This window comes from Octopus bimaculoides, chromosome 1 (assembly GCF_001194135.2).
Source record: "Octopus bimaculoides isolate UCB-OBI-ISO-001 chromosome 1, ASM119413v2, whole genome shotgun sequence".
NCBI classification, from domain to species: domain Eukaryota; kingdom Metazoa; phylum Mollusca; class Cephalopoda; order Octopoda; family Octopodidae; genus Octopus; species Octopus bimaculoides.
In genome coordinates this window covers 129,121,461-129,146,027 of record NC_068981.1, presented here as the reverse complement: position 1 = coordinate 129,146,027, position 24,567 = coordinate 129,121,461, and the positions used below count along the sequence as shown (strand labels likewise).

At 36.7% G+C, this 24,567-nt stretch overlaps 1 protein-coding gene across 4 annotated transcripts in view; it reads right to left on the bottom strand.

Moving 5' to 3' along the window:
- Positions 1–13,995: 13,995 nt before the first annotated feature.
- Positions 13,996–24,567, bottom strand: part of LOC106878108 (queuosine salvage protein) — a 38,742-nt gene continuing 28,170 nt past the window's right edge. For all 4 annotated transcript variants that reach the window (XM_014927230.2, XM_014927235.2, XM_014927222.2 and 1 more), the window contains exons 7-10: positions 24,048–24,162; positions 22,577–22,647; positions 19,361–19,428; positions 13,996–14,223 (exon numbers count right to left, since the gene is read on the bottom strand). In XM_014927230.2, the coding sequence (XP_014782716.1) occupies positions 14,059–14,223; positions 19,361–19,428; positions 22,577–22,647; positions 24,048–24,162 (419 nt within the window). In that variant the 3' untranslated portion in view covers positions 13,996–14,058. The remainder of the gene's footprint in view (positions 14,224–19,360; positions 19,429–22,576; positions 22,648–24,047; positions 24,163–24,567) is intronic.

Here is a 24,567-nt window from a genome sequence, read left to right as displayed (position 1 = left end):
ATCGGAGCATACTGGCTTCATTCCTTGCGAGCTTACGCATGTCCTCAGCAGTCACGGCCCATGTTTCACTGCCATGTAGCATGGCTGTTCGTGCACATGTGTCATACAGTCTGCTTTTACTCTGAGCAAGAAGCTCTTTATCACCAGCAGAGGTAAGAGCTCTCTGAACTTTGCCCAGGCTATTCTTATTCTAGCAGCTATACTTTCAGTGCACCCTCCCCTGCTACAAACTTGGTCACCTAGGTAACGGAAGCTATCAACTACTTCTAGTTTTTCTCCCTGGAATATGGCAGAAGTTGTTCTCTGCACATTTTCAGTGCCACATACAAAAACTATCATCTGCCACATACAAAAACTATCTTCCCTGTTAGCCTTCCTCTGATATTGCTGCACCTCTTAAGTGTCCATAGCTTACGCTGGGTACATCTTATAGAGTTTCTACCTACGCCTTTTCTACAAATCGAGCAGGGCTATCTACCTGAAGTTAGTCAATTCAAGATTTATGCATATCATCCATACCTTCAATAGAAATAAAGAAAGGAAGGTCAGCAGGTCAGATGATATGAGTATCAACACAGACTTGTCCAAATGTATTATTTGATGTTTGTAGAATGGGTAATACTGAAAAAACATCCCAAAGTAAGCTGTTTGAATCTTATAAAGCATTATCAAAGCTTATATCTAAGAGATGTTTCATATAATATTTAACATAGGAAAAGCATTCAGATCTGAATATTATCTGCTCTTCTAGGCCAGTGAGCTGGCAGAATTGTTAGTATGCTGGACAAAATGCTTAGCAGCATTTCGTCCATCTGTATGTTCTAAGCTCAAATTCCGCTGAGGTTGATTTTACCTTTCATCCTTTCAGGGTCGATGAAATAAATATCAGTTGAACTCTGGGATCAATGTAATCATCTGACCACCCTCTCTCCCTAGCTTACTGGGTTTGTACCAAAATTTGAAAACAATATTTGCTCTTTTGATGACATGTCATCTTGGTGGATGGGTCTTTATAAGGTGGTTTTATCATAATTTGTTAGATATAAGAACAAGATGGCTCCAATTTGTTGGTCACTTTCAGCTTCAAAGACTCTTGCACTCAGTGAAGTAGTAGTGATGCTAGTGTCTAAGTGGCTGCTATGATACAGCTGCCCAGATTATGAGATGGACTTTGTAAAATTGACAATTTATCATTTATAGAGCCCTTAACCCATTACCTCCCATAATTCTATTAACTGGAATTTTTTTTATGAAACTTTGATTTCTAGCATAAAACAGCCTTAGAAACACGCTGGAATGATCAAAATAACATTTTAAATAGAAATAAGCGAGATATCAAGTGAAAAATTAGCAAACCTCATTTGAATATCAGAGAAATATACCTAGTAGATATAGCAAAAATGTTAGATATGTGTAAATATTGACAGATAATTAAGAAATTTGTAATTTTTAAGTGATCTCATATGAGATCACTGGTAGGTAATGGGTTAAAGTTATCTATTCTTGTTAGTGATTGTCATCTTAGAGGTGATATAGTAAAAGTAAAAGAAATGACGATCATCAAGGGAGTTAAGATAAAATGGACCAGAAGTCATGGACAGATTTTAGATCAACTAAGGCAGGAGCTTCCTCTAAAATTTTGAGACAAACTGAGTTATTACTGTTTATCTTTTCGCAGCATCGCTTCAAATAATATGTTTGAGAATTTTGGATATTTGTAGTTTGGGGAATTTTCAGTCGAAGGCATTGCTCAAATGACGGCTTAAACATGGAACCCTGTTTGAAGTGTTACACGATGTTTTGTGAGAACTTGCAGTTGAAACTAAAAACCTGAGGAGACTAGCGAAGTTGATACTGGGTTGTCTCCCTTGTATAAATTACAAAGAAAGCAGTGAATTGTTGGAGAGTAATAGTCTTCAAAAACGTAAAGGCTAATCGTTGAGACGTGTAAAAATATAAGATATGAGATATTATATGATTTGAGGAATTGGAAGCCTTCCCTTGCTAATATATTACTACTTTAATAGTTGGCAGTTTCAGTGATCGAATAACTGAACATCTGTTTATTGAAACTGGAAATTCATTCATTCACTACATTTCATTTTTTTCCGTAAAATGATTTTGTTGGTTATATAACTTTATGGTTCACCCACAGAGTTTAACTACAAATTTAATACTCTTCCCATCCACATGGTTCCGGGTTCAGTCCTGCTGTGTAGCACCTTAGGCAAGTGTCTTCTACTATAGCCTCAGGTCAACCAAAGCCTTGTGAGTGGATCTGGTAGACAGAACCTGAAAGAAGCCCGTCGTATATATATATATATATATATATATGTATATATATCTCTGTGTTTGTCTCCCCATCACAGCTTGACAACCAATGTTGGTGTGTTTATGTCCCCTTAGCTTAGTGGTTCGGCAAAAGAGCCCAATAGAATAAGTACCAGGCTTTAAAAAAAGCATTGGAGTCAATTCATTTGACTAAAAATTCAAGGCGGTGCCCCAGCATGGCCACAGTCTAATGACTGAAACAAGTAGAAGATAAAAGAAGATATTAGATATATTTTAATTTCTTTATTTTTATTTTATTTCATTATGTATTTAAATTTTGGAAAAGTACATGTGTCTTTTTGCTTTTCCTTACCTTACTTACAGAAACAGATTTAACCTACTTTATGCTTAAGAGAATAGTAACGACAAAGAAACTAGATCATCATGATTATTATCGTTGTCATTTAACATCTGCCTTCCATGCTAGCATGCGTTGGACAGTTTGACTGAAGACTGGCAAACTGGGAGGCTGCACCAGGCTTCAATCTGATTTGGCAAGGTTTCTACAGCTGGATGCCCTTCCTAATGCCAACCACTTTGAGAGTGCCGTGAGTACTTTTTACTTGCTACCAGCATGGGAGTCAGTCAGGCGGCACTGGTGTAAGCCATGCTCGAATGATGCTTTTTATGTGCCACTGGCACAGGTGCAAGTCATGTAGCGCTGGCATCAGTCATGCTCAAATGGTGCTTTTTGTGTATTAGGCAGCACTGGCATCGGCCATGACCACGACTTCACTTGGTTCAGCAGGTCTTCACAAGCACAGCATATTGCCTGATGATTGAAGGATGTTTTTAAACAGGCCAGTTATTCGACACTGGCATCGGCCATGACTACAATCTCACTTGGCTTGCCAGGTCTTCTCAAGCACAGCATATATCCAATGGTCTCGGTTGCTTATCATTCCTCTGTGAGGCCCAACATTCGAAGGTTGTGCTTCACCACCTCATCCCATGTCTTCCTGGGTCTACATCTTCCACAGGTTCCCTCCACTGTTAGGGTGTAACACTTCTTCACACAGCTGTCCTCATCCATATGAAACACATGACCATATCAGTGCAGTCGTCTCTCTTGCACACCACATCTGATGCTTCTTACATTCAACTTTTCTCTCAGGGCACTTACACTCTGTTGTGTATGCATGCTAACATTACACATCCAGCAGAGCATATACAAAAATAGCTGTAAACACTAAAAATTAAAAATTCATTGAAAAAATAATAAAATTAGACAGGTTTATTTCAATAAATCCACATTCCTTATAAATCTATATTATTTTCAAATTTTCCACAAGCTGCACAGGTAATTCCAGTGGAAAGTTTCTATTTTAGAAAGGAATACATTTATTTTCTCAATTAGATGTTGTTGCTTAAATAATGGCATGATCAAGTCTTTAGGGGCTGCATTCATGCTTATAATAAATTATAAATGTGTGTGTGTGTGCATGAGAGAGAGAGAACATGTATGATATGTGTGAATATAGCTCGTGTGTGCATACATATATATATATATATATATATATATATATATATATATATATATATATATATATATATATATATATATATTGATAGATAGAGAGATAGATAGGTAAATAGATAGATAGATAGATACACACATGCATGAAGGTGTGGGTGTATGGTCAAGAAGCTTGCTTCCCAACTGTGTTGTTTTGGGTTCAGTCTCACTGTGCAGCACTTTCAGCAAGTATCTTCTACTATAGCGCCAAATCAATAAAATCCTTATGAGTAGAATTGGTAGATGAAACTGAAAAAAAGCCTGTTGTATATGTGGGTACTCTTGTCTTAACTTCATGTGATGGTTGTAAATAAGCATCAAAAGCCTGGCCAAAGGGAAATACTTTGAAATAGGTGAGGGTTGGTGAGGAAGGGCAACCAGCTGCAGAAAATGTGCCTCAACAAATTCCCTCTGGCCCATGTAAGCATGGAATAGTGGATATTAAATTGATTATGGTAATGATGATACATACATATATATATATATATCTTCAGTGAGATGTAGTGTCTAATGAAACTAAGCTGTTGCTTAGCTGTTACTTTTCTCAAGTAACAAGTAAAGGCTTTCCTCTGAGTTCGGTAGCCTGGCTCAAGCTTTCAGAATTACAGAGATGTACTTGCATAGCAAGTGACCTGATCTGAGATTATGTGCTGGAACAAAAACAATTGCAGAGTGGAAGGTGTTTATAAGCCATTTAAGAAACACAAAAACCATTAGATTCACTTCAACGTTTAAATTTAATTTGCCAAAATATTTTCGTTGCTTTGACAAAATTCTGTTCTGCATATATATATATCAATCACATTATCTGAGCATGAGAATACATGATATTAGCATATATACACACATATACATATATACATACATATATATGTTTATATGACAGGTTTCTTCTGAAAGAAACCTGTCATATATACATATATATGTATGTATATATGTGTATACAGCAATGCCTCAATATATGAGTTAATTCATTCCTGGGGAACACTCATATAGAGAAAACTCGTAAACAGAAAATAAAACTTGTAAAAACTTGTAAACCTGGGGTCTTGTAAACCAGGTCCTCGTAAAGTGAGGTATTACTGTACACACACACACGTGTGCATATATATATATATATATATTCACGTTAATATGATGTGTATGTGTGTGTGTGTATATATATGCTAATATCATGTATTCTCACCAGAAATGGGGATGAACACCAACACTTCCATGTGGCAACACTTGAACAATTGTGAAGATCTCTTCACATGAAGCCATTGGTGGCCTTAATGTTCCAGTGTGCCCATAGTCTAATGACTGAAACCTCAGATTGTGAGTGAAATTGAGGAGATAAACTGAGTGGACATCCATCTTATGCTCTTCACATACAGTTCAAAGATTCAAACTTGTCACTCAGTGTTTTGTTAAGGATTAGGTTAAGGGTACAAGTGTCTATGAAAAACTCAACCACTTATGCTGTGATATAACAAATAGCTAGGATCACAAGGCTTTGGTTGACCTGGGGCTATAGTAGAAGTCACTTCCCCAAGGTAACCATGCAATGGGACTGGACCTAAAACTAAGTAGTTGGGATACAAACTTCTTATCACATTACTATGCCTGTACACACACACACACACACACACAGTGTATGTATTTTACTTGTTTGCTGGTTTGCTGCAGTGAAGTGCCTGAAGGATGACTCCCTCATTTCACTGGATGTTATAATACCTGAAAGACATAGACAGGCAAGACAACTCACTTCAGATCCCATTCAGAAGTGATGGATTCTGATATTTCACTACTTTTGTGGTTTATCAACATCACAGACCTGAACTGAACCAGTGACAAATTGAATCATCAGTCTATGACTATATATAAATAGTTTAAAAACTATTTGCTGGTATGCCATTTTAGCTATTTTTATTGCTGTTAAATGAGGCAATCGTTACTGTGACACTGCAAGACAAAGGCAGCTATTTCAATTATATGTACATTTCATCTCATGAGCTCATGTTCACTCACAAAGTTTCTTCAGATGCACATGACTTGGCCCTCACAACCTTCCTCTCATTTCAACTAGCTTGAATCTTATTACCATCCCTCCTTTATCATACAACTTGAAAACTACTTATGTCACCTCTCACAAGTTTTCCTCTGGCTCTTTCCCATAACTTACCACTCTATGTCACTCTGCTTATTAATTCATGCTCTCATTAGCAATTAAATCTAAAATACAATACATCTGCATTTTTCCTCTCACTCTTTCTCTGAAGAGGGAAAAGTATTTGAAACATTAGTTTTCTCTTCTTACAGCATAAAATTTATTCCACTATTCTATTTTCATTATTCTTATTTTTTAATTTCAAAGCAGCCCTGATCAAGTAAACTTATGATTAAAGACATCCCATTCACAATCCCAGGACTATACTGTTCAATGTGTTGCTTCTTGAAATGGTAGGGTGATTTACAGGAGATTTTGTTGCTATATCTAGCAGGTCAAGTGAACATACAGAGTTAAACTGATCCTCTATATATACACACATATACATTGAGGCTCTACATTCATGTACACACAACTGAAGAGTTAAAAATGATAAATAGGGGTGGCATCCATGGTTGTGTAATCAACTAATGAAAGATTCACTATGACTCAAGCTCCTAATTTAAATTTATAATGGAATTGGATGGTGACAGAAAGTCACAGGAGTCAATGAAAGCAGCAAAAATAACAACCAAACCTGGCATGTAATTGTCATCATCATCATTGTTTTAACATCTACATTTCCATGCTTTTGCAGTAGACTGCAAGCTAATGAATAGTGAGGGTCTTATTTACAATCAGCAAACAGAAGATGAGGAGAAATATGAACTCTCTCTCTCTCTCTCTCTCTCTCTCTTTCTCTCTCTCTCTCCCTTTCTCTCTCTCTCTTTCTTTCTCTCTCTCTCCCTCTCTCTATCTTTCTCTTTCTCTCCCCCTCTCTCTCTCACACACACACACACACACACAAAACAGGCTCCTTCCATTTCTGCCTACCAATTTCAATCACAATGTATGAGCCAAACTGTACCTATTGTGCCCATGCAGTTCGACTGGACCATGTACTTCTGCAGCAAACTTCTTAACCATACAAGCCTGCTTGCACTTATTATAATGATAACAATTACAATAAAACATAATGTGCAACAATTGCTCATTTTGTTACATAAAAATAGGCTCCAAAATTTATGAGAAATCATTACTGAATACTCTAAGATGTCTTATACAAAGGGTTGTACAAAATATTGGTTTCAAATTTTAGTACAGGGACAACAATTTCAAAGGAGAAGTTAAGTTGATTATATCAATCCCAGTTATCAATATGTTGGCTCTAGAGCTGTAATTGGCCTTGACAATGTGTCAGACTACTAGCCAAAGCATTAGTAGTTTGCATCCTATCACCAGCACTGTTTAGTGTCCATGATCAAAATTATTCAAGTATTATTTTGTCAGTGTCCACTACTTGTAAATAGTTATCAAAGGATATGCACCACTAACTAATTTAAGCAGTAGAACCACTGGGTAACACTGTTTTGTTAACATGTATTAGTGACTTTAAGTCTGCCTGTGAGTTCAGAGAAGTTAAAAGGAATTTATTTCTGTGTTTCCATTCTTCCTTTAAAATCTTACAGATTTTTCATATAGAGTTACCAATGAATGGTCTATGATTTGATAGTAACTTTATTGATACCTGAAGATAATCAGAAATTATGCTGGTCAAAAGATGATGTTAATAGTCTGAATAACTCTTATTATTTAACAAAAAAATCAAGCAAAAAGGAAAATATTTCCAATTAAGCTATAATTCTGATAAATACATTTTTTGGAATTGGAAGTGTCTTTATCTCTAAAATTTGCAAACAATAAGCTGTAACAAATTTTCATCAGTTAAATTTTCTCCAGTACAGTTAACAAAATCAGCCATAATATTTCTGTTGTGTGTGTGTGTGTGTATGTGTGAGAGAGAGGGGGGAGAGAGGGAGGGAGAGAGATTTACAAGAAATACACTGCATGATTACACTAATTTCATATAACTGTTGCAGAGATGGACAGGATTCCTAATAGTGACATAACGAATTGTCTATTATTGTTACGTTTTGCACTAACTGCAGGTTTACAATGTTACTCAGTTGAAAAACCTAATCCTTTTTAGTTACTACAAACTCTAATGATTACAACTAGATTATGCATTGTTGATGAAGCCTAATAAAACTGAGACATGACCAGAATAGGCAACATACTGCTAAAGATCACACTCACTTCTTATCACATTCTCTATTTAATAAATTTTAACTAAATTTTGGAATTTTCCTTTCTGCCATTTTTTTTCTTACTAAAATTAATCATTTATGTAATGATTATTTCCATCATTAAGGATGTAATTTTAATTAAATTTCTTCGTTCACTAAATCGTGTATATTAGTGCACATTTTACATTTAGTTTTCATGCATAAAGTGTCCCTAGGTAAGTTTCCGTAATAATATTCCATGTTCATTCACGAAACATTTTCTCATTGCATTTCAGAGTAAATTTTAGAGTTGTCTCCCTTGCTTTTATTGCCTTACACTGCTAAGTCATTATGAAAGATTATATTTCTTAGTTGAATAATTTGATCGATCTGGAACTAAAAGATATAACAGTACAATATTGTAGACGAAATTATTTAAATAGCCGACAGTATATCTGTTGATACATGCAGCATCAGGTTCATTCTCAAAGATGATAACTTCTTTAATCTTGCTGATCTATTCCCAATACTTTCAACATAAAATGTAATGTACAATGTGAGACTCTATCACTTTATCCAATTTCACTGGAAATCTGCTCAACTATATCATGAACCACTTGTCTCTCATCCTTAAGAATTCTGATGAAAACAATGTTGATATCAGCTAAGATTGTGACTTGTCTAGTATAAAACCTTTGAAGCAAAGTTGCTCATCCTGTATTCCAGCCATCTGAAATTTTTGAAGTCAATAGTTTCCAGCCAGACTACTCCATCACATTGTTAACAGGTCTCTCTTTAAACCACATGCTATCAATTCTAGAGTATATTAGGGCTTGGTATATTAAACACACTCTTTTTTCTGTATATCAATGATCTTCTTATAGTTACTCCAAACTACCTTTAAAGATTACCCCATCATCTTCTCAACCTAAATGTTTGGCACGCAGGTATTATTTACACACATCCTAAACATTTCATGCAGATTTGAGCTTTTTTTATAAACGGAAAATTCTAAGACATCCTATAATGGCATCATAGTTTCCTTTATTAAGACAAAGATATATTCGCTACACATATAAAGAAAATAATTTTGCAGCACACTGTCCCTTTACATGAAATACATACAACTAAAACCGTCAAAATCATTAGAAATGTTAACTTCATAATAACTTATATCATTATTAAAACTTTTTATTATAACTATATTATTATTATTATTATATTATTATTATTATTACTATACATTATTATTATTATTATTATTATTATTATTACTACTACTGTACATTATTATTATAATGTATTATTATACATTATTATAATTTATATCATTATTAAAAACTACTTTTTAAATACGAGATTTCTGCTTCAGAGTCAGAAAATATTTCAACTCTGATCAGATGCTGCTGCTCAACAAATCTCAAGTGTTACTACTACACACACAAACATCTTAGATGGCATAAACAAAATGAATAAGTAAAAATAGTGAATATTCATGCACCAACATTCTATAATTATTGCTTCACAGATGTGTTATTGTTTCTTATCATTTCTCCTACCAGGGATACATTTACTTAAGCTCCTATGAGATAATAAGTTGCATACTACTGCCACACAAGCCCGCCTGGTTCACCCATCTCACTTCCCCTCTTCATCCTTATTGTCTTACTTCAAAAACCCTACATTAAATACTTTCTTCAAGCTATTTTCCCTGAACCAGATTCCTCTGCTACTTACATTTTCCTTATAGGCATCAATCAACAAAACCCGAACCATACTGATTGCACCAATCTGAAAAGTTAAAAGGGACTTCCCCTGATAATCAACTACATAAACGTGAAAGAAACTGTAGGTTTCATAAATTGTCAATAATTAATAGATAGTTTTCTGTACCACTCCATTACTACTCCAACAAAATGAATGGGCAGATGAAAATATGTAGGTATGTTGTTTTTTAGTTATATTTCAAGATTTCATGCCAATAGAGAAAGAGCCGGTTTCTAACCTAGATCCAAGGCTCCTTCATTGGAATTTCAACAACATCAACAGGGTATTTTTGTATGCATGTATATGTGTAGATTTGTGTGTTTTGTTTTATGCATGTATCCTCATGCATAATGGACACTGTGAGACTCTATCACTTTATCCAATTTCACTAGAAATCTGCTCAGCTATATCATGAACCACTTGTCTCTCATCCTTAAGAATTCTGCTGCATGTCTAGGCATGCTCATATATACTTAAATGACAAACTTCAGGAAAGTTTTACAGATTTTTATAGTTCCAGTGATGGCTTGAATCTGTAGTCTTTGAATCAGCTTTCTCTTTTCTGGTTTTGAGCAGCCTAATTTCTCAAGATTGGTACTTAGGCAGTGTGTTACATATCCCAGTGCCCCAATAATTACAGGTATAAACCAGAACCTGTAATCTGGGTAGGATAACTGTAGATTCCTCAATAGTTCAGTGGAAGCATTTTCTTTTTTGTTAATTTTTATCATTATGTTAACATCTGCTGGGCAGCTGATTTTCACAACTGTACACAGTTTATGTGTGTGTGTGTGTGTCTGTATGCGCATACATTCATATGTAGTTGTGTACGCATATCTGTATGTACAGGTGTAAATATATATACATGTACAGACTAGGTGTATGCATGTGCATATGTCTACACCTACCTATGCATATACATCTGTATGTATTAATGCACATAGTATTAATGGATGTATGTATTGATGCACACATTTATGTACATATTTATGCACATACATCATTAAGTACATCTGCATGTACACATGCTTGACATATGCCTGTATTTATGTAAGTATGCTTGTACATATGTCTGTATGTATATACATAGGTATGCACATCTAGATCATACAAATGTATGACGCAGTCTATGCCCACCCAACATGAGTGACAGTCTAGGTTACATCTTAGACTATGAGGCAGCTATGGCCTTCAGCCTTTGAGTCAGTCTAGAACCCTCAGCCAATGAGTCACAGTCTAGGGCTGTGTCAAGGCCAGGAGTCATGATCTAGGCAACCCTACCAGACTATGATTCACAGTGAAGGAAGCCCCTAGGCTATGACTTTTAGTCCAGAGCCTCCAAGCTATAGTTCACAGTAAGGGTACCTAGCCTATGAGTTTGAGTCACAGTCTAGATCCCCTCAGTACATTAGCCAAAGTTAAGACTATTCCACTCTATAATTCACAGCTAGGCCCTTCAGCCTAAGCACTACAGTCTAGACTATGAGTAACTCTCTAGATCAGAAAATTCACAAGTCAGCTTTTTCTCATAACTTTTGGGAAAATGGGTATTTTTAAATGCAATTTTCTACAAACACCTTTCAGAGTGTGTAAATTACAATTATATTAGAATTTGATGTGAAAAGGAAAATGGTGAGCACGCACACATACATACTGACACACATCACAAATTTTTTCAAAATTGTATGTTTCATTTTGTAGATATATGTGATGCCTGTCAGTACTTGAGCAAGCCCACCAATTTTTTTCATATTAAATTCCAAAAGCTCAAAAGATCACATGACTTTGTGCATAATCCCTGTGATCACTTCTGATCCATTGCAGACTATCAGCTTTTCAAGTCCCTTACCGTTTCCTGATGCTTGAACAAAGATGCTACAGATATTTTCAATACTAGACCCATCACTCAGTAAATGTCAAGTGACTGCAAGCTTTAAGCCATTTTCACATTATTAACGACTCCCTGTCGGGTGATTCATGTAATTTCCCATTTACTAATACACCATGTAATGAAATGAATGTGATAAGGAGACAAAATATAATACATGGAGTATGAAGGGGTAAATAGACTAAAAATCTAAAAAGAATTATACTCACAGGCTTACCCACCACATCTATTTTTGCATTGGTGTTCATTTAGCAAACTGGTTCCATCCGTCACTCAGAGATAGTCATATTGATGTCAACAGAAGCAACAGATTTCTGAACTGTTTTCCACATTGTTCTTACCCTAGCTATGTAGCTTGAGCAAGGACAAAAGACTTCGAGCTCTTACTGCTAATTCTTCCCTTTCATCTGTTACATAGGAAGTTCCTTTTCTCTATCAGTTTGCCTATGCCCCAAATGTTTTGAGTTTCTATAGTTTACATTAAATACACAGAATGGAATTCCTACCTACTTCAGTTCTAAATATTGAGCATGGCCAATTTCTTAGTGGCTGTAAGCATTTGCATCCTATCCTGCTAAAGTGACTTTGCTAGATATATTTTTAGGCCCTGTTAATTAGAAACCAAGTTCCACATTTGGAACTAATTATTTGATTTGCTACAAAATAGATATACATGCATACATATATGTATATGAAGAATGTGCCATCTGGGGCTTATCTAGACTAAAACTATTTATTAATACACTAGTACCTTCCTATCTACCTACTGTGTCATGAAAATGAAAGTAATCAAAATAGAATAAGTAAACAGTAGATAGTTATGGAATGGAGGCAGCAGAGATATTGGCAGTGATGTTGGCGCTGGTAATGGAAAATGGAGAGAGAAAGGAGAAAAAAGAGAGAGGTGGGAATAGTGGAATAAATGAAGTGATACAAAAGGAAAAAGCATTATTAAATGTGTGAACCTATTTTAAAAGGTTGAATGGTTAAGAAATTTGCTTTGCAATCATGAGGTTCAATCCTAGTATGTAGTACCTTGTGCATGTGTTTTCTATTAAAGTTTGAGATCCAGCTAAGTAATGTGAGTGAAAGTGGGATGTGGGAACTATGTAAAAGTCCATAAACTGGAGTACATCAGTGATAATGGGCCCAGCCATATGCTGGTTGTCCCGGAGGATTATATTCAGAATACAGGCATTTGTGTAAATTTCATCATATCAATTGTACTCTATTATAAATAGGTAAAAGGTAGTGTTGTATAATAAAAATGTACACCCCTCCCAGTAAGAAGTGAAAGTAGCCAGCCATTATAAATAGACAGAAGCCAGTCGACAGAGGAAAAGTCGGAAGATCAACAGTACATGTAGACTATGTTAATAGTCATGTCTGTGCTGATATAGTAATCATACTGTGATACTGAGTGGACGTTATAATGTTCCAACCTTTTGAGGATAATAACACTGTACGACTAAGGGTTGTACAGTGCCAGAGAGAACCATTCTATTGACAATTTTGAAATATAACACTATCTGTCAGAGCGACAACCGTCATCAAAAGACAGATACAACAGTGGCAAAAGACTGTTTTACAACAGGTAGTTACAATGATGAAACAACTAAATTAATAACTCATTGAAACTAAAGTGTAATTCATTCAATGCATTTAAATTTTCATGTAATTTTGTTTGTTGTTCATATTGTTGGCACTCCGTCGCTTACGACGTCAAGGGTTCCAGTTGATCCGATCAACGGAACAGCCTGCTCGTGAAATTAACGTGCAAGTGGCTGAGCACTCCACAGACACATGTACCTTTAACGTAGTTCTCGGGGATATTCAGCGTGACAGTGTGACAAGGCTGACCCTTTGAATTACAGGCACAACAGAATCAGGAAATAAGAGTGAGAGAAAGTTGTGGTGGAAGAGTACAGCAGGGTTCGCCACCATCCCCTGCTGGAGCCCCGTGGAGCTTTAGGTGTTTTCGCTCAATAAACACTCACAATGCCCAGCCTGGGAATCGAAACCGCGATCCTATGACCGCGAGTCCACTGCCCTAACCACTGGGCCATTGCGCCTCCTGTTGTTCATATAATCTACTTATATAGAATTCAACTGCAAATATGACAAAACAATGGAATCAATATTATTCGTGGTTGGATATGAGGAATGATGGCAGCGATTTACATTAAACCAATGGTTAACTAGCATACAGTGTGAAAAAAAGTGACAACAAAAAAATATCTAAAAAGTAATTAAAACTTTATCTTTATTTTTCCATACTAAGAATGTAAAGATTTTTTTTCAATTAATAATATATGCATCGCACCTTGTGGATAGGGATACCATCCATTTCTTCAGCATGTAATTGACGATAATCCCACAAAAATTGATCAAGTAATACAGAATTAAACAAGGCATTTTTGGTCTCTTCATCTTTGTCCAGTAATTTTTGGGATTCCTCTCGAATCATCTGAAAAAAGAGTTAAAAAAAGGAATATTTTATTGAAAACTGAAAAAGAGTCAATTACGTTTTTCATAAGTTAGTCAGAAGGGTAATGACTTTCCCAGGCCCAACTAGATTGTTGAGACTGAATCAGTAGTTGATGTTTAACATGAATATTCATAGGTCCTTAAATTTTTGACTCTTCACTGGATCTTTAAGCTTCTATATTTCCCTTTTCCAACAATTTGCATCTCTGCTGGGTGTACACTCACAACCATCTGTTTATCCTTTTCTTGGAGAGAATGAAATCTATTTGGCTTGTTTGTTCACCTAATTAATAGGTGTGTGTGTGTGTGTGAATGTATGTATAATTGTATAAATATGCATGTCACAGTTTGGCTGACTGTTGGTTATAGTTCTAATTAAGAATGCAAATACCCAATTCTATCTCATTACAATCATTAATATTCTTTCACACCGGCAGCCTCAATTTTTGCTGTTTTGCAGTGCCCAATTCTATCTTATTATTTGAATTTCTATTCTTCCACTTCGTTCAATTATGTTAGCCTAAATCCCAAAATTCCATCTCCTCATATTCTGTCTTCGACCAGCCTAACTCTGGTCTCTCTCTCTTCCTCTTTCTCAGTTTCGTTAATCACTTGCTTCTCCCAACACTTTACCTCTGCTCCCCCACCCACCTCACCCTATATAAACTAGCTCATTCAGATTCCCCTACCTCATATTTTAATACCTCACCACACGTGATAGAAATCAGAAGATGTTCAGATAAGTAACTTTGTTTTCCAGCCTAGCACACATCTAAAACCTCTTTTTCAGTACAAATTACAATTACTTTATTATTTCATTTCATTATCTATCGATGTAAACACAGTTTCGTCTTCCATGCTGTATGTTTAGAGGAACAAACTTAAGATCCCTTCACTCAATCCAACTTTCCCTCTCTCTCCCTTCTCCCTCTCTTTCACGCTCATTTATTATTGTCATTTATTCGTTCATTTATCTAATTTTGTCACAGTTTGGTTGACTGAAAACTGTTGGTTATAGCTCTAGTTGAGAATGCAAATGCCCAATTCTATCTCATTATTATCATTAATATTCTTTCACATGATGCAGAAGACAACTGGAGGTTCCTATGGAACAACTTGTTGTGGGCTACTAACCAGATCTGTGGCTGGTGCAAAGTCCCATCTTGACCCATGGTAATGTGGTGGTAGAACAATGTAGTTGACAGGGCCATTAGGAAAAATAAACAGGCATAGAAGGACTGGAAGAATGGTGGTAGCAGGGAATTGTATCAGATTGCCAGAAGGGAAGCTAGGAGACAGGTTTATTTTGCCAGAGGGGAAGCAGATAAGAAAAAATTTGTCAATGTTCTGCATTGTGAAGACCAAAGACTTGAAGTGTTTCGTGTTGCAAGACAGTGTGTGAGAGAGAATTGTGATGTCATAGAAGAGAAATGTATCCACATTGATGATGGCTCACTTGCATTTAACAAGGCTGCAAAGAGAGAGACTTGGAGATGCCACTATGAAAGGTTGCTAAATGAAGAGAATGAATGGGAGAAAGAGAATTTGCCGAATGTCAATCCAAAAGAGGGACCAGCTTTCCGAATTGACAGTAGCTTGGTAGACAAAGCAATTAGGGGTATGAAGACAGGGAAAGCCCCTGGCTCGTCAGGAATCACCACAGAGATGCTTAAAATGTCTGCGGTGTCGGCTATAGTCTAGTCACCCGTATAGTCAATCAGGTAATACATGAAGGAGTCATACCCAATGACTGTTGTAGCAGCACCATAGTCAACAGCTACAGAGGTAAAGGTGATACATTAGATATGAATAATTACAGAGGTATCAAGTTGTTAGATCAGGTAATGAAAGTCACAGAGAGGGTCATAGCCCAACTAATTAGGGAGAGAGTTAGTTTACATGAGATGCAGTTTGGGTTTGTGCCAGGGAAAAGCACCACTGATGCTTATATCTGGTAAGATAGCTGCAGGAGAAATTCCTAGCCAAAGATAAACCTCTGTACCTGACATGGAGAAAGTCTTTGACAGGGTCCTCTGATCCCTTATCTGGTGGACAATGCAGAAACTAGGGATAGACGAGTGGTTAATGAGAGCTGTACAAACCATGTACAGGGATGCTCTCAGTAAGGTGAGGGTTGGCAACGAGTATAGTGAAGAATTGCGGATAGGGGTAGAGGTCCACCAAGGTTAAGTCCTCAGACCCCTTTTATTTATCATAGTCCTCCAGGCAATAACAGAGGAATTCAAGGTCAGGATACCCCTGGGAGCTTCTCTATGCTGATGACTTTGCTCTAATAACTGAGTCAATATCAGAACTAGAGGAGAAATTTCAGGTGTGGAAGCAAGGTCTAGAATCGAAGGACCTTAGAGTCAATCTAGCAAAACCAAAGTCTTAATAACTAGGAAGGCAGACAAATCACAAATCCCTTCAGGTAGATGGCCCTGCTCGATCTGTAGAAAAGGCATAGGTAGAAACTCCATAAGATGTACCCAGTGTAAACTATGGACACATAAGAGGTGCAGCAATATCAAAGAAAGGCTAACTGGGAAGATAGTTTTTGTGTGTAGCAAATGCTCAGGGGCAAAAACGAGAAGTAGTTGATAGCTTCCATTACCAAGATGACCAAGTCAATAGCAGTGGAGGATGCTCTGAGAGTATAGCTTCTAGAATAAGAATAGCCTGGGCAAAGTTCAGAGAGCCCCTACCTCTGCTGGTGACAAAGGGCCTCTCGCTCAGAGTAAAAGGTAGACTGTGTGACGCATGTGTGCGAATAGCCACACTACATAGCAGTAAAACATGGGCTGTGACTGCTGAGGACATGTGTAAGCTTGAAAGAAATGAAGCTAGTATGCTCTGCTAGATGTGTAATGTCGGTGTGCACACAAGACAGAGTGTAAGTGCCCTGAGAGAAAAGTTGGACATAAGAAGCATTAGATGTGGTGTGCAAAAGAGACGACTGCACTGGTATGGTTATGTGTTACATATGGATGAGGACAGCTGTGTGAAGAAGTGTCACACCCATGCAGTAGAGAGAACCTGTGGAAGAGGTAGATCCAAGAAAACCTGAGATGAAGTAGTGAAGCATGACCTTCAAATGTTGGGCCTCACGAAGGCGATGACAAGTGACCGAGACCTTTGGAGATATGCTGTGCTTGAGAAGACCCAGCAATCCAAGTGAGACTGTAACCATGGCCTATGCCAGTGTAGAATAACCAGCCCATTTAAGAGTATTCTTCAATCATTGGGCTTTAAACTGCACTTGCAAAGACCTGTTGACACAAGTGAAGTCATTGTCATGACCGATGCCAGTACCACCTGACTGGCCTTTGTGCCACTCTCGGAGTGGTTGGCATTAGGAAGGGCATCCAGCTGTAGAAATTTTACCAGATCAGATTGGAATCTGGTGCAGCCTTCTGGCTTGCCAGCCCTCAGTCAAACTGTCCAGCTCATACCAGCATGGAAAGTGGACGTTAAACGATGACAATGATGATGATGATGCAAATATAAACACACACATACATACATATGAGGTCTGATCAATAAGTAACTGAACTGTTGCTATAGTAATGAAGCTAAAGCATACAGAGTGAAGCCACTTGGCACAGATTAAACGTGAACTTTGTTGTGCATACGTACTAAGTTTTAACACTCTAGCTTACTTCTGCTGTTTACAGCAGTGCTTGGAAGGAAAGTATGTAGCATATTATCATTGCATTAACCATGATACCTGCTTAGAGGCCGATGCAAAGTTGCAGAAAGTGTATGGAGAGGAGTGTATGAGTGGTTCGGATGTTTCCAAGATGGCTGAAAAAATGTTGATATTGATAAATGTTCTGGGAGACCTGCAACTAGCAGAACTGAGAAAAACATTGCAGATGTGCATGCAGCTGTGAGGAGAAATTGTCAAATCACTATCCATGAGTTATTAGAGGATGTGCAGATTAGCTATGGTTCAGTTCAGTCCATTATCACTGAAGATTTGGGTATGAGTCGCATGTCTGCCAAGTTTGTGCCGAAACTGCTTTCAGTTGACCAAAAAGACACTCGAGTTTCAGCTGCACAAGATCTTGATTGTGTCGAAAATGATAGAAAATTTTTGAAAACTTTGTGTAGGCCTCTAAGCAGATATCGACAAGCTTTTGACAAAATTTGATGCAGATTCTCTCAACTTTCTGTCATGGTCAATGCAACAATCACACACTACACACCTTCCTTCCAAGCACTGCTGTAAATAGCGGAAATGAGCTAGAACATTAAAACTTAGTGCACATGCACAGCAGAGGTCAAGGTCAGTCTGTACCAAGCAGTTTTACTTTGTGTGCTTTAGCTTCGTTACTATGGCAACAGTCCAGATACTTATTGATCAGACCACGTATATCATAGTCATATAAATTCTCTCCTCCATACTGGCATAGGTTGAACAGTTTGATAGAAGCTGGCCAGCTGGAGAGCTGCCTGGGCTCCATTTGTCTGTTTTGGCCTGGTTTCTACAGCTTGATGCCCTTCCTAATACCATCCACTTTACAGAGAGTACTGGATGCTTTTAATGTAGCACTGGTGTGAGTGGTTTTATGTGGCATCAGCATACAAACACACATACAAACACATATACATACACACATAAATTAAAAATGATAGAAAAATTAGTTTGAAACAATGGAAGAATCTTTTCTTTACTTATATACATAAAAAAATATTTGACTTCCTTTCTTCCTCGTGCCATAAAACTTATTCTAGTATTTTATAAGTATTATTGTTCCTGATTAGCCTCAAGGAAGTAGTAAACCCATGATTTAAAACATCCTATTCATGACAATTACATCCTTCTTATTTATTCAGGGCCATATTATCATTATTGTTTTTTTCAGTCATTGGACTGCAGCCATGATGGAGCACTGCCTTGAAGGGTTTAATGAAACAAATTGACGCCAGTACTTATTCTATATCAGTCTCTTTTGTTGAACTGCTAAGTTACAGGGATGTTCAGAAATCAACACTGGTCGTCAGGCAGTGGTGGGGTCAAACACACACACATGTGCACCTAACTAGACCTACAATCATGTATATACACCTGCAGGATTAAAAGTAATAAATACACAAAACTCAACACAAATTACCTCAACAGACCAGATTGAGCAACCACGGATCTCTACTTCTAATCTATCTCCATTCTTCATGACAACACCTGAAAAAAAAAAAAATAATAATAATAACCTTCCTAAACTTTTTATTCTTTACAAATAATAATAATAATAATAATAATAATAATAATAATAATAATAATAATAGTTTATGTAGGACTGAAGTAACTCAACAGAAGTTTTTATAGATAAAGAGAGAAGAGTTCTTTACTTTGTACGATTGACACAATCCATCACTAAGGTAAACATAGCTGACGTAATCCATCACCAAGGCATTTAACGACCGAAGAATGAACCATCATATCATATGCCTTCTTAAAGTCAATCCAAGCCTCAGACATGTTTGTATGATGTTTTTTTACATCATTAACCTTCAGATGGAATAAAAATATAAGAGAACTATTAACCTCTACTTCTCACTCCAAGAAAACTAACACTGGAGTTTCTGCATGCTGTACCTTGAAACTCAGCCACAAGAGAGGCAAGCCCTGTTCATTGTGCAACAACATGACTCAAGTCAATTCTATCAGGAAACATAACAGAAATGGACTGGGCTGCATGTTGTGTTCTTGAGCAAGACACTTTATTTCATGTTGCTCCAGTTTGCTCAGCTGTAGAAATGAGTTGTGATGTCACAGGTGCCAAGCTGTATCAACCTTTGCCTTTCCCTTGGATAACACTGGTGGTGTAGAGAGGGGAAGCTGGTATGCATGGGCGACTGCTGGTCTTCCATAAACAACCTTGCCCGGAAGGGTAACTTTCTAGGTGCAATCCCATGGTCAGTCATGACCGAAGGGAGTCTCAGCAACAACAGAACAATTAAACAAAAGATTCAATGGGCACAGATATGACGTCAGGCACAATAACAGTAGCTCAACAGATCTTGCCGAAAACTTTACATCAAACAGCTGCAATTTTGAAAAAGACTTGAAAGTGCATATTCTCAGAAAATATTCTGAATCTGCTACACTTTCAGTCCTCAAAATGCACGAGGAGAAATATGTTTGTGAGTCATTAACATCACACTCTGAAAGAATGAACAAAATGACAGGAATTTCATCATATTTACACAAAACTGTTTGATTAAATATTCTTCTTTTTTTCTTCTTTCCTTTTCTTTTTTCCAGTTGTAAAATTGAAAATTAAAGATGATGTCATTCCATCAAAGTGGGGTTTCCCTTGTTCAAACTTTTGAATTTGAATTTCTATGTATCACTTTTCATTTTGAACTCGACAAAGGCAGGCAAGCTGTTGAAATATTCTTCAAACCAATAAAATATCAATTTGCAATTGCACTGCACTCTTTGTATTGTTTATTTACCTTTGTGAGGAGTTATGTCACTCCTTTTAAAATATGATAATAATAATAATAATCCTTTCTACTATTGGTACAAGGCCTGAAATTTTGGGAGAGGGGGAATGTTGATTACATCGACCCCAGTACTTGACTGATACTTAATTTATTGACCCCAAAAGGATAGAAGGCAAAATCAACCATTCACAATAAAGAAAAAGTGATATATACAATATACAAATGTGTGAGAAATCCTACAAATGCAAGATTACTCTGAATACCAAAGGTAAGTGCCTTCTAGCTGTCCTTTTCCAGTGTTTTTGGCACATACTGGGAGCAGGCCCATTCACTCAGGCAACCACACCATTTCACCAATCTTTGAAGAGATCAATTACTTGGTGCTTGTCAATGCTTAGAATTTCCCTAAAACGTTGTTACTCTTCCTCATCACTAGGCCTCTACTGAATGCTATGTGCAAGTTCGGCTAGCTGTATTGCCAGATTAGTAAAGGGCTGTGAGCATCTGAACAAAATAACAGATGCCAAGCACCTGGTCTTGGTCTTCACTTGACCCAAGATTGCAGCTGTGGTAAAACATATCTGATGTCTCAGATATCAGATACAGTACATATCAGCACATCATTAGCCATAGCAGACTGGACTCATTGCACAGAGGTGTTGGCAACAAATGGAACACCTGATCAGTAGAAGGCATTTTTTTCACATGAAGCAAAAGAGTAAATGATGCTTCAATCTGGTCAGACAATAACTGGAGCAAGTAATTAATAGTTTCTGTTACCTAGGTGATCTAATGAGCAGTAGAGGTGGGTATTCTGAGAGTATAGTAGCCAGAGTAAGAATGGGTTGGAAGAAGTTCATGGAGCTATTACCACTTCAGACTAAAGAGCAAATTGTATGATGCTTGTGAGCAAGGAGCAATGATTCATGGTGGTGAAACATGGACCTTAAATTCAGAGGATTTGAAAAGAGTATAAAGAAATCAAATGAGCCTGCTTTACAGCATGTCAAATTTTAGTGTGCATGAACGATGGATTTCAAATCAGTTAAAAGAAAATCTGGATGTAAGAGAGAAGACTGCACTGGTATAGATATGTGATGCATATTGATGATGACAATTGTATAAAAAAAGAGCATAGTATTTAGTGAATGAAACCTGCACAAAAGGAAGCTCTAGAAAAACTTGAGATGAATTGGTGAAGACTGATCTCAAGACACTGAGTCCCACAAAAGAGATGACAAGGGACAAGTGATGACATGCATCACTGGAAAAGACCTTCAGTCCCTGTGCAAGTAGGTCAAAGTAAACACTGAAATGGAAGTAGTGAGGGTAGCTGGGATGCTCTCGCTGCATTCATCCTCTATGTCTCTCTGATATTGTCTTGCTTTTCTTTCTTTCACTAGCTCTCATCTTTCCCTCATTCTTTATCATTCACCCCCTCTACCACCCATTCATACTTACCTGTATCAAGTGGGATAGCATAGGATCACCCTCTAGTCAACCAACCCCCACCATCTGATCACTCTCACTCTCTCTCCCACTTACTCCTTACACTACTCATTCCCTTCCATTACCTATCCAACACTCTCTTTTATTATACTCTCTTCTACTGCCCTTTCACAACAATATATTTGCTCCTCCTATCATGCTTTCACTTTTCTAAACACCTCACCTTAAGTTCAGTTAATGTTATCACAGACTTGAATTACAAGAAGCTTATCCCAACTTTATGGCAGAAAATATGGAAATTTGAAATGATATTTACAATATCTGAAGAATATTTTCTATACTGAAATTCTGAAAGACTTATTTCAGACCAAAAAGCAACTTCAAGGCAAAATACTGAATAGGATGCCAAATTAAAGGAAACAGTAACTTACCATCTTTTAGCGTTTTCATCAAACTATCTGAATATTTTAGTACACCATAATAGGCAAGAATTTGAGGTATCCTACAAAAAAATTTTAAGATATGTGCTTTGAAAATATATTGTTCCTTGTGAATTTAAACATATAATAACAAATATTAATAATTTCTATTATTTGACCCAAAACAATTGAAATTTGATAATCATCATCATTGTTTAACGTCTGCTTTCCATGCTGGCATAGGTTGGACAGTTTGACTGAGGACTGGTGAGCCAGAGGCTGCACCAGGCTCAATCTGATCTGGCAAAGTTTCTACAGCTGGATGCCCTTCCTAATACCAACCACTCCAAGAGTGTAGTGGGTGCTTTTACGTGCCACTGGCACGAGGGCCAGTCAGGCGGTTCTGGCAACAACCACGCTCAAAAGGTATTTTTACATGCTATCTGCATGGGAGCCAGTCCGGCAGCACTGGCAATGATCACGCTCGAATGCTGTTTTTCACGTGCCACCGGCATATGTGCCAGTAGGGTGATGCTGGCAATGATCATGCTCGAATGATGCTTTTCACGTGTCACTGGCACAGGAGCCAATCCGTGGCCTTGGCAACGATTACGCTTGGATGTGCTTTTAACATTCCACTGGCACGAGTGCCAATCAGGTGGTACTGTCATTGGCCATGTCAGCGATTTTGATTTTGATTTCACTTGTCTCAATAGGTCTTCACAAGCAAGGTTTATTGTCCAATGAATGAGAGATATTCATAAGTGGGCTGGTTACACCCACTGGCATTGGCCATGGGCTATGGTCTCACTTGGTTTGTTGGGTCTTCTCAAGTAAAGTGATGGAAAAAAATCATTATTAAAGAATAAAGCTTTGTGGCTGATTAAATGTTTAATCTTACACTATTTATATGGCATGGAATTCTGATGATAACAATAAAACATAATATGCAACTATTGCTTTGGCTGATATATAAGAGTAACTTGTAAAGATTGTGTTAACATATTACTAAATACATAAGAAATTTTGTGCTAAGGATTGTACAAAATATCAAAAGCATATACTTGTAAAGTTACCAAAAAATATTCTGAGTTAGGGAAGATAAAATTTTCAATTTTTTTGAAATTCAAGATAGTTTAAGATTTTCTTATTCCATATCTCAATTACAATGTTCAAAGCATAATCCTTCATAACCATTAATTATAAACAATGAATAAAAATTGAAGTAGTTTCAAGTAAATGAAATTGAATAGACCAGTCAAGTAAGAAGCCAAATAATAACGAGAGTAAAAATGCAATTTTGAAAATTAACCAAAGCAATGATTAAATTCTGATAGCAATGACTTCATTTTTTTGTGGCATGAATAATTTTTTACTGAAACGGTGCTATGATTGATTTACAGCTCCACAATTTTCTTCTCATATGATTAAACTTAAATTTAGGCAGAGTTTTGAAAAAGGCTGCAGGAGACAAATATCTTACCTGTAATCAGCAAACATAGTGAGTTTCTCTATATCGTAAAAGAAACCCAAACCTTGACCTTCAAAACAGGTCCATATGTCCGCTACGAGAATTTGTGCTCTTTTGTAAAAGGAAACTGTGGGCAATATAATACAGTGTTGTATAATAGCAATATTATAAATATTATAAAAAGGCATCTATTGATAACATAGTATAGAAACTGTATAAGACAAGTACTAATATCAGGCATTAGCAAAAGGTGACTAACAACAGTATAGACCTATATAAAATAACTAAATACAATTTAATATATATCACTTTAATATATCTAATATAATTTAGTTTAGGAAGCTAATGGCAATATAATACAGGTCTGTATAAGGGAATTAATGACAATATAGTATAGATTTCTATAAGGGCATTTAATAGCAATATAGAATAATTTAGATATTTGTAGAAGGCAAAGACAGCAATTTATCAAAGATTAAGTACTTAATTATCAAATGCACATTTTTGGTGATACTTTTATCTAGCATTCTTT